We start from the raw sequence: 12675 nt of genomic DNA on the forward strand, positions 1-12675 counted from the left end.
ATGTGGTCCCCTTTCTCCACTAACCCATTTTATTACCATTTTATCTCACAAAATATCCGCCACAAATGGTAACCCGTTACAAGAAAGACCAATTGCACTCTTTTTACTAATCATAGACCATCTAGAAGAAGCCCAAGCCATTCAATTCAATAAAGACTGCTCAGTGTTAATTATTTCATGACTACTAGATAGTCATAAAACTGATTAGTGAATAAAAAATCAAAAATAAATCAGAAGACCATGCATGAAGAAATAGACTCATTATTATTTTTTTAAAACAAATCAAGGTGTCCACCGTGGATAACAATGACAATGAGTAATCCCCTCGCTACAGATGAGAGGTACACAGTAAACCAAGAAGTTTGCTTCATTCCCATGAACAAAGGTCGAACAAGGGAAGACTCGAATATATTAGGTGAACAACACTATAGCTCCTTTAGACACATCTCATGAGTCATTTGCTTCTTTGTTTTTTCCTTTTAAGAAAATAATCAAAATCATGGGTGTTTTCACACACGTAATGGCAGATTACACCAGTCCAATCGCCCCGGCCCGGTTGTTCCAGGCTTTCTGGGTTGATGACCATAATTTCATGCCTAAAGCTCTTCCTGGTTTCATTAAGAGTGTAGATACTCTTCAAGGTTGTTCCGGCACTGTTGGATCCCTCAAACGACTTAATTTCCCTGACGGTTAGTATTATCCGTTCTACTAATTTATTACTCTCTCTATTTCACTCGATTAATTTCATCAGTAGGTCTCATTTCAGACGGCCATCAGGTAATTAAATGATACGGTAATAAATGATGCTTTTATATAGGGAGACCTTTCAAATATGCAATAAACCGAGTGGATGAGATTGATGCAAGTAAGTTCTACATAAGGTACACCACCATTGAGGGAGGGGTACTACGTGACACGTTGGAAAGCGCGGTGTATGAGATCAAATTCGAGGCGGTTGATGACGGGACGACGCACTACACGATGGTGGTGCACTTTCATGGTAAGGATGATTATGTGATCAAGGACGAGGATATTGTGGCTGGCAAAGTAACCATCAAGGAGATGTTTGATATTGGTCAACAATACCTCATTCACAATCCTCAGCTTTATTCATAGCAAAATCTGTAATGTCTTAAACACGTTGACTTATGGGCCTAATTTACATAATGATTTTGTAAAATGATTAGCCAATAAAGGCCCAAACCCAAGATGTGAAATTTGAGCTGGAGATTTTTCTTGGTGACTTATTCTTTTAGTATAGGAGAATTATTATTATTATTACTGTAAAAAATAATGTAACATCTTTGATGTGATCAAAGATATCGAAAATTAAATAAAATGGAGTGTTTACACCTTTGATGTGATCAAAGATATCGAAAATTAAATAAAATGGAGTGTTTATTTTCTTTTAGTTTGTTATGTTATAGGTCGTGTTCGGCAAACGACATAAGCAGATTTACGATAGCAGATAGCATAAGCAAAACACGGTACGCAGATTTTAGTAGCAAGTTTGACCATCAAATTAAATTAGCAGAATCAAGAATACGTGTTTGGTAATTAGCAGATTATATGACAAATCTACCATTTTTCCTTACAAAATGAATATGTTATTCCAATATGCTGCTAATTCAAAAATAGTAGATTCCGACCAAGATAGCAAATATGCTATCTGAATATGTCATTAACCAAACACGTGAAATTAGTTAATTGATTGGTCAAACTATTATTTAAGCCAAATCTTCTAATTTCACCTAACATGTTGGGTTTACCGAATAACGCCATATTTGCATTGATCTCATTTTGTTTCTGATAATTATTATTAACCCGAAAATAAAATAAACGACACAAAGTAGAGCTTCAGAATGAACACAATAAAGCCCGATTAAAGAGGGGCCAAAGTCAAGAAATACCACCATAAAACTTCTTGAACAGTCCTCGGAACACCCATCATCGCAAGAGTACAGTCAACCTTCCTTATGAGTACCTTGAGGCTCTAAGGTAATGTTGTTGGTTTACACTGTCAACAAAACCCACCTAACTGAGCACCTTTATCGCATTATTTCAGTTAGGCGGGTTGCGCCATAACATTGAGTAACGAACTAATGACCGTCATAATATTAACGAATTCAAAAAAAAAAAAAAAAAAAAAAATATACGCTATCTTTTTATTGATTAAAAAGAATTGCTTGCTAGTTTGCTACAGTATATTGTGTTTGCAAGTGAACAGCCAACAAACAAGGCAACCACCGAAAGATCCACAGCTATGCACAACTATGTAAACTGAAACAAACATTATTGCTATACATATAGAGGTCCAAGGTGCAAATAGCAGCAACACAATGCTGTCGCTCGAATCACTCCTCTGTTAAAATCAAACTGTGAAAATGTCAGCGATCTCAAGTCCAACTGCTCTAACCCATCATCAAACCCTTTTTTTTGACAAGTTTATATGAATCGCCTAGTTCACACAATGCGACCACTATAAACCATCATCGAAAAAGGTAGACAATAGAATTGACTGCACAAACTTGCTCCTTTGTGTTTGTTCTTCCTGCTGCTCTGATAAAACACAGCTTTTCATGCTCCTGCCATTTATACATATTGTTAGACTTGCTGCAATCCTTGCTACAAAGTCATCTTAACAAAGAGCTAAATGATGCGGAGTATGACACAAAGTAATGGGAAAAGAAAGGTCTGTCACTATACAGAACCCACATTCTATATTCCTTCCAACAGCAGAATAAGAAAAACCCTGGCAAAGGCAGCACGGGAAACTCGGATGACAAAACCTGAATAAGAAACTAGTGTATGAAGCATGAAGTATGCTTTTTGACTAATTGAGCCTTCTCTCTCAAATATCTCCTTACTCCACTTCGAAATGCTTAAATATTTCAAACTTAAATTTCTATTTTCAAGATGTATCCCCGCACCCGTATCCTCGTTCACTGTCCCTGTATCGTAAAAGTTATAAGTCACAGCGAGTCCTATAAGTCCAGCAGTGATGTCTACCTGTGTGTATGACACGTACAGAATCCGAGGAACATGGGGCATAGCAGCTATACTAAGCCATCATATCACCAGCAAACAACAACAACAACAACAACAACAACATTACCCCAGTGCCTCAATGGCTCCCGCAAATTGCCGGGTAAGGGGGGGTCGGATGTATGCAGCATTGCAGCCTTACCCTTGTGTTAGAAACACAAAGAGGCTGTTTCCGAATGACCCAAGATGAAAATTGCGTCGAGAACTGCATCGAAGGACTGCTACTTCACAAGAGAAAGAAGCACAGCCACTTTAGTGGGCCATTTTGTTTTACTCCATCATAATCCAGAACCAAAGAGTAATGAGTCGTTGGCTCCATTGGAAATATGGAAATATCATATCACCAGCACAACTTAGAAAAAAAAAAATTGCCACCATATCTATACGAGAAAAGTTTGCCTAAAATTCCAACTTCCAAGAGTCCATCAAAAGCAGAGAAATAACAATTTTAGTTCTTTCTAGGCATAGAACAACCTTTAGATCTTCTAACTACATATCAAGCACTTCACTACTTCAGTGATAAAGCACTTCACCATTACATCTTTGATATTTCCATTGTCTCTAGGTCATGACACGATAAAGAAGTGAAGAGGCTAGTCGGCTACATATCCAAAGAAGTTCTTCAGAACTTAAGTGCAACTCCTAGACGCAATAGACTTAATTCTGCAATAAATGACCAACCTACCTGGGATTTCAGCTTTCCTACATTTCTACCAGATAAAAACAAGAACATAACACACGGAATCAAGATCTGGCCACAATGCATACCAACACAACAACAATACCCTAGTGGCTTAAAAGGCTTCCCAATTCCCACCCATGCTCGGATTTGTGCAGCCTTACCCATGTGTCGAAAACCAGATAGTTTTCCAGCCTTCGAGGTGACCCATATGCATCGACTGACTACTACTTCATATGTCATATCACCCTAGCGCCACGATACACCATAACCAATGAATAATAAACCTTCCTCCTAAAACCAGACTACACAGAACACAATGTATAAGATGACGGTATCAAAGAAAAATTCAATAGCTATTACATCTATAAAATGCATGGAGCAATATCAGCAATTGATAGTTGGGTTACCTTTCTAGCAAATCCTCATCCGTGTGTTCCTCTATGACAGATGTGCCGGCCAAAGAAGTAGAAGGCTCAGTTTCAGTCTCAGCAGGTGTTAGATAGCCACAGACAAAAGATGTTAGTAATTGATCAACTGCTGCATTGGAGGAAGAAGCAACAGATGAGGAGCTTCCTAAAAAGGATTTCAGACTTCGCTCCAGCATCTCCTTCCTTATTAAAGCGATAGTAGACTGAGAATCAGCATCACTTTGCATAGACTTTCTCCCACTGTGATTTCTCGGTCAAGGAAAAGGTCGCTAATTTCAAAAACACGTACAAGGATCATTTTGAAATATCAGCAGGTGGTGATGGGGTTGGGGGTAAGAACAGGGGTAAGAAAAAGCAGTTGCATCATTTAGCAAATCTCGAGAGCTATTAGGCTTTTAGTGGTAGCAACTAGCAACAAAAAAATCCGCAAAGTATTGCTATGTCCATGAAAAAGTTTAAAATCTGACGGGTGATTTCTAGACAAATATAAAAAAAATTTACAGAGTAAAAGTAAACCTCAATGGTGATTCCACCGAATATTATGATCTGTGAATAACTTTTTGAAGGAGAAAGTAGACATCTAATATACATTGTGTTTATAGCAAACTTAACCCCCTGTCTGCATGCGTGGATGGATGGATGGATCGAGAGCGAAAAGGAGAGGAGAATCACTTGTTTGGATAATTAGTTGTGTACTTGTGTTTGGAGAAAAAGGAAAGAACCAATTATGCCTCCAACAAGCCATCTTAAAATCCTTTCTAACATGCTCTGTTCCCCATTTCCCTTCCCTCCATCCCCTTGTCGTCCCTGCCCTTCACTCTTACTACTGTCTCCAGGAAAAATTAAGGCTTGTTTGGATAACAAAGAGTGGGGGAAAGGGAGGGGCAGGAGGCAGAGGGATGAGAGGAAGAGAGAAGAAAGGAGTCTGTGTGTTTTGTTCCAATATTTCGAAGAATGGACCCTCCATTTCTCCAACCAAATTTACTAACCAAACAAGGCCATGATCATAATTTTTTTTTCCTATGTATAACATGTCAATCATAAATTGGATGCTTATCGGTAAGGAGAAAAAACTAGGCTAGCAAACAAAAAGGATATCTTGTAAACATTTTCATGTTGCAGCGCTATGTGCTCCACCAGATCTGCTCCCACAATCGTGTCGCACACAGGACAAACCTGCCAACAATAATATATCACAACTTAAAATTTGAATAGCAAGGTACAGAGATTACAGTATAGTTGGCACTAAAGTACGTACGCACAGGTTTTCGATCATAAAATTAGAGTAGCTTCACCTAGTGCCACAGATGACACATAAGATTAAGCATTTAAAAAGGAGCCCCTACAAGGCTACAATTACTTCCTAGATTATCATGTTTGTCTACAAGATCATATCACGAGGACCCTGAGAAGATAATGCACTCTAGTAGTAGCAGATAAGTTTCTCAGAGAACTCCATAGGGTTAAACATTTACATTCAAAGACGGTTAACTTGAACGATATGGGTTAGAAAAAATAGTGTCTTCACAAAACGCCGGAATATAACTGGATAGTAGGCCATTTATACTGCCTAACTTTGTTAATTAACCAATGACCAATGCAAGTTAAAGCTGTGAGAAATCGTTAAGCAAACATATTACCCCAACAAGGACCTGCACAAGTGCGTCAAGCCAATTTTAACGTCGGCATTCACTGCTTCATTTATGAGAGAGATAATTTTTGCCAATGAACAATGATCTATGAACAGCACTATCAAGCTAGTGCAAGAGAGCTCCATACCCATCATCTTTATTCTGGAAATATGTCAACCCAAGTCTAAAATACTTAGGCTAGAAGTTACACATCTTCTGGCAAGACAACCTTTAGAAGAGATAAAGGCAAGTAGGCAACTGCTAACAGCATATGCATCAGTTTCTCATTTCAAAACTAGTCAACCTCAAATATCCCAGTAGCATGCAGAACTGTGAACCAATAAATAGCAGTATTCCTCCGCTCTAAAAGAACACTCGAAACTGAAACAAAATCGTGCCAGCGACATGTATAAGGACTAGACCAGGAACTATTGATCAACCGACCAGGTATCATGGCACGCTCAACATCAGCTTAACATGACTTCCAACACTTAAAAACTGAACTTGCAAGAACATTGCAGTAAACATGACTCGATTTCGAACACAGGGACATGAATTTCACTGAAAGAATCCAAACCATCAAGGTTAACGGCTGACCTGTTGTGATGTATGTGACAACAATCCCTGATCTTCACCACTCAGTCCCTCACAATGAATATAAAAGGTAAACAAATGACTGAGACGGAGAGCGAGTATAAATTATACTCCATAATTATAAGCGACTTAATCAAACAGTAGTATCACTAACCAATAGATTGCATATATAACGTTCAAAATCAAATACTGCTAATTACATTAAAAAGATGGCATACCCCTTTCTTAGATTCATCATAATGCTCTTCTTCAATATGACAAAGCAATCCTACAATGTCAAAATCATCTGTACAAAACGGGCACGAATAATCTACCTCGACATCGTAATCTTCATCATGTTCTTCATAATCTACAAAATCATCTGCACCATTATCAAATCAAAACTCAAAAGGGTATTTAAAAAATACAAAATTAACACTGCCCATCAAACTAAAACATCCAAAAACCAGACAAATTGACGAACCCCAAATCAAAGAATTGATCTTTTTACCCCAAAATATAATCTTGACTTAATTATAAATTAGATTACCTGAGTAATCATACTTAGAAGATGTGGATAATCCAAGCCTCCAAGTACCATTCTCCATTACAAATCAGTAGTTAATCAAGACTAATCTTGTATTAATTAATCGGTAATTACAGATGTTAGTATTGATAAAATAGATGATTCTTGATTAATTTAAGTTTTGGAGGGTAAAAAGTGATGAGATTTGGGATTATTGAAGGATGATTAAGGAGGGAGAATTTGAAGAAATAGTAGATAAAGAGTTGTGAGATTATAAAAGGGGAAGAACTATTTGGGATACTTGGGGTTCAAGGATAGGGATTTGGGGGAAAAAATTGCATGGGGACCCTGGCCTTTAAATTTTGTGTTCTCATAAATAGCCTTCAAGTCAACTAATCATCCCAAACCCAAAAATATGACTCAAGTTGTACTCTCAAATAGTGTTGACTAGTATTGGTGCCCGGCTTCGCCCGGGCTACCTCTACTTACCATTAATTTTTTTTTCATTAAATAAAATTACTTAAAGTTGCATAACCCATAAATTTATTATTAATATATTTTTTATAACATATCCTAAAATTACGATGAAATAAATTTTGAGACAAATTCACTACTCCCACTATTAATATTTTACTCTTATTAATGAAACAATAGTAATAACATTTCACTACTTGCCCGTAATCATTGTTACTTTCACTACTCCCGCCGTAATTATTTTTACTGTCACTACTACCGCATTAATATTGATCTACTCCCGCCGTAATTATTGTTACTTTCACTATTGCCGCATTAATATTGATTATTTCACTACTCTCGTTGTTTCTACCACTCTAACTAATCTCGTTGATAATATTGTTACTTTTATTATTCAAATAAATGATTACTATCATATAACCATATCCAATGTTACTACAATTCTTTTCTTTATTGACGAAATTAATCGAAAGAATTATGCAATATTATATATTATGGAATCTAACTTGAATTATTTATAACCTACTTATTATATTTTTGTATGTTAAATAATTAACATCTCTATACATCTAAAAAATGATATTGTTTAATAAAATTGCATAGATTTTAAATTTAATATATAATTTTATGATGATAATAATTAATATCATAAGTGTGCATATTTATACTAACTAATTATTTTATTTTAAGAAAATTGACCATCTTCTAGTCTTCTATAAATATTTAGGAAAATTACCAAGCATCTTCTTTCTTTTAATCTCCTTGAAATTGATCATCTTAATTAATCATGTTTAGGAAAATTAGCAACCTTCTATATAATTAACTTTTAACCCAAACTATATAATATTTGCATTGAGATCCCTTAATCGGGTCCATCACACGGTGCTAGTGATTTAAAACTATATAGTATAATTAATTTGTATAACTTTCTTTAATTACATGGAAGTCCCTTGGTTTCTGGATTTAATATATAGTATTGATGTGATGAATAGTCAAAATTAAGGATTTGTGTGTTCTCACAAGAAATTCGCAAATTTTATGTCAGAGGGCTTTATTTTGTCTAAAACTATTAAATAATAGACAGACTAGTTTGAATGCCCGTGCGTTGCAACGGGGTAATTAGCTTATTTATAATGCAAAAAAAAAAAACGTTATAAGCGTTTGATGTTTACATTATACTAGTATTGGTGCCCGGCTTCGCCCGGGCTACCTCTACTTACCATTAATTTTTTTCATTAAATAAAATTACTTAAAATTGCATAACCCATAAATTTATCATTAATTATTTTTCTATGACATATCCTAAAATTACGATGAAATAAAATTTGAGACCAATTCACTACTCCCGCCATTAATATTTTACACTTATTAATGAAACAATAGTAATAACATTTCACTACTTGCCCGTAATCATTGTTACTTTCACTACTCCCGCCGTAATTATTGTTACTGTCACTACTATCGCATTAATATTGATAATTTCACTACTCCCGCCGTAATTATTGTTACTTTCACGATTGCCGCATTAATATTGATTATTTCACTACTCCTGTTGTTATTTCTACCATTTTCACTAATCTCGCTGATAATATTGTTACTTTTACTATTCAAATGAGTGATTACTATCATATAATTATATCCAATGTTACTACAATTCTTTTCTTTACTGACGAAACTATTACTTTTACTACTTAAGCATGCAATTTTAAGCGGATTATATATTTATATAAATATATAACATATATGCATTAAATCAAATCAAAACAATTACGCAATATTATATATTATGGAATCTAACTTGAATTATTTATAACCTACTAATTAATTATTTAATACTAATTAATTATTTTATTTTAAGAAAATTGACCATCTTCTAGTCTTCTATAAATATTTAGGAAAATTACTAAGCATCTTCTTTCTTTTAGAAATTGTCCATCTTAATTAATTATTTTATTTTAAGGGAATTCACCATGTTAATTAATTATTTTATTTTAAAGAAATTGACCATGTTTTAGTTTCTTACAAATGTTTAGGAAAATTACCAAGCTTCCACTGTTCCACATAATTTCATTTTAACCCAAACTATATAATATTTGCATTGAAATCCCTTAATCGGGTCCATCACACGGTGCTAGTGATTTAAAACTATATAGTATAATTAATTTGTATAACTTTCTTTAATTACATTAAAGCTAAGTCTCTTGGTTTCTGAAATTAATATATAGTATTGATATGCATTAAATTAAATCGAAAGAATTATGCAATAGTATATATTGTGGAATCTAACTTGAATTATTCATAACCTACTTATATTATATTTTTGTATGTTAAATAATTAACATATCTATCATATAATAAACTATAAAGTTTAATAAAATTACATAGATTTTAAATTTAATATATAATTTTATGATGATAGTAATTAATACCATAAGTGTGCATGTTTATACTAATTAATTATTTTATTTTAAGGAAATTGACCGTCTTCTAGTATTCTATAAATATTTAGGAAAATTACCAAGCATCTTCTTTCTTTTAGTCTCCTTGAAATTGACCATCTTAATTAATTATTTTATTTTAAGGAAATTGAGCATCTTAATTAAATATTTTATTTTAAGGAAATTGATCGTGTTTTAGTCCCTTACAAATGTTTAGGAAAATTATCAAGCTTCTATATAATTTAATTTTAACCCAAATAATATAATATTTGCATTGAGATCCCTTAATCGGGTTCATCACACGGTGCTAGTGATTTAAAACTATATAGTATAATTAATTTGTATAACTTTCTTTAATTACATTAAAGTCCCTTGGTTTCTGGATTTAATATATAGTACTAGGTTTGGTGCCCGGCTACGCCCGGGCTACCATTATTTAATATTTAAATTTTATTTTCTATGAAATATGATTTCTCTAAATTTGGTTAGCACATACATTTACAATTTATATATTAAAATTATGATGAGAGGTAAAATTAATCAACAAATTGTGAGACACGTTCACCTCTCCCGCTGTTAATATTATTACTTTTACTACATTCCCTGTTAATACTATTACGTTCACTCCTTCTCCGGTTACTGTTGTTTGTTTTACTATTCCTGCTATTTTTACGGTTAACCCGTTAGTTTTGTCAAGCTCGTATATTTAAATAAATTAATATTTTCTTAAAATCGAATTGTTAGTTAATTTTTCATACTCTTTCCGTTGTTCCTATTGTTACTTTCATTAAATGTGTTTTGACTACTATTACTTTCACTTCTCCCGCCGTCATTATTTTTTCTATCACTACTCCCGCATTTATTATTGTTAATTTCACTACTCTCGTTACTGCTAATATGACTTTCATTACTCCCGTTGCTATATATTATTGTTGCTTTTACTACTCACATGGAAGGTTACTATCATAATAGTTGATTATCTAGTTGTATTAGAGTTATATATTTAAATAAATCTGAAATATTAAATTAGAATATTATTTAAGAGTCATCATTATTATTTACTAATTAAATTACAAATCTAATGAATTATGGAATATTATATTTTTTGGAAATCTGAATTGATTTACTTACCTTTAAATAGTTTTCAAAATATAACATATACTTATATTATATTTATGTATGTTAAATAATTAGCATATTTATACTAATTAATACCATAAGTGGGACCCGTTTATTTAAGGAAACTCGCCATATTCTAATATTCTCTAAATATATACTTTTAACCAAAACTATATAATATTTACATTGAAGTCCCTTGTTCAGGTCCATCACACGGCGCTAGCGATTTAAAACTATATAGTATAACTAATGTGTATATATTTATTTAATTACATGGAAGTCCCTTGGTTTCTGGAATTAATATATAGTATTGATTGATGTCTAATGATTTGTTTACATATTATTAAAATATCTCTTTCAAAAAAAAAAAAGATTAATATATACGTGGGTTAACTCTTATTTATAATCATATAATCACCCCACCTTATACTAATCTTTCTATGTGGGACAATTCTACTATTTATAAGTAATATATTCACAAAAATTGGATTTTTTTTTCTGATGTGAGACAATTCTAATATTTATACGTAATATATATTTATCAAACCTGCATTATTTTTCAATGTGGGACAAATAATATACTCAGAATTACTCCATCTTTTTTGTACTTAGTTCGACATCCAACCAGATCTCAAATACCGAATACAGATAATTGCTGCTCATTATATCTAATAGTTATATTTAAATTTAATAATATGATCAAGTACTCTCCATTAATATTTGTACGTTGTTTTTCTTCAAAAAAAATTTAACATAATTGAGATACGGAAATTTCCCGTGGTACCCCTTAATTTTGTTAGATTTTCCATGTTACCCCTATTTTTAAAAATCTGCCTATAGTACCCTTGAGGTTCCATTTTTTTGTCCATGGTACCCCCTAATGTAAAGGCTGTTAAATGGACGTTAAGTTTGATGGCGTGGCAATAAAATAACAATTAAAAAATAATACCCCTTTTATTGTTTTATTGGTACGGATATCTCTCTTTTAAATGCAAATTTTATTAACTATATCATTATAATATTGGAAATTTCTCATGGTAATCTTGAACTTTGATAGATTACACATGCTAACATGGACGTTTGTTTTCTATTTTTTTTTTATCATAATTAAAATATGTGCAAATGATAAGAACCTATACTCTAATGATAGAATATTTTTTAACACAATTCTAATTATATTATTTAAACATAGTATATTTACCACACCTACATTATTTTTCAATATGGGACATATAAAATCTATAGGTAGAAAATATAATGATATAAACTTTTAAGAGCTCTCCAAGACAATACTTAAGCGACTCAAAAGATTTTGGGTTGATGCCTAAGTTCCAAGGATGCTCATAGAATCACCCACCTTATGCTATATTTCGATATGGGAAAATTCTATTTTTTATATTTAGTATATTTATCACACCTATATTATTTTTCAATGTGGGAGATATAACATACTATGAAATACACCATCTTTAATATGTGCAAATTATATGAAATCTATATATACTCTAATAATAGCATTTCTTACCATGAATCTAATAATATTATTTTCATAATTTTTTTACCTACATTATTTTGTCAAATGAAATTTAAAAGTTTTTATATAAAAATTAGAAACATTACTTGAATATAAAATAAGAAATACATAGTATATATTATAATAACTAAAAGATTTTTCAAACATTAACTTAGGTTAGAAACCATTATTGTAGAGACAGTAATACAAACTCTTTTAAGAGTTATCCCTGATAATACTTAAGGG

The 12675-nt window shown here is 32.6% G+C and overlaps 1 protein-coding gene across 1 annotated transcript; it reads right to left on the reverse strand.

The window, feature by feature from the left end:
• Window positions 1-2163: 2163 nt before the first annotated feature.
• Window positions 2164-7264, reverse strand: LOC141591825 (protein DEHYDRATION-INDUCED 19 homolog 3-like). The gene is made up of 5 exons (XM_074412306.1): window positions 6910-7264; window positions 6599-6741; window positions 5253-5331; window positions 4135-4396; window positions 2164-2585 (listed from the first exon to the last, which is right to left on the reverse strand). Exons 1-5 carry the CDS (start codon window positions 6965-6967, stop codon window positions 2480-2482), a joined length of 648 nt encoding a protein of 215 aa, XP_074268407.1. The 5' UTR covers window positions 6968-7264; the 3' UTR covers window positions 2164-2479.
• Window positions 7265-12675: the final 5411 nt, after the last annotated feature.

This window comes from Silene latifolia, chromosome 7 (genome assembly GCF_048544455.1).
Source record: "Silene latifolia isolate original U9 population chromosome 7, ASM4854445v1, whole genome shotgun sequence".
NCBI lineage: Eukaryota > Viridiplantae > Streptophyta > Magnoliopsida > Caryophyllales > Caryophyllaceae > Silene > Silene latifolia.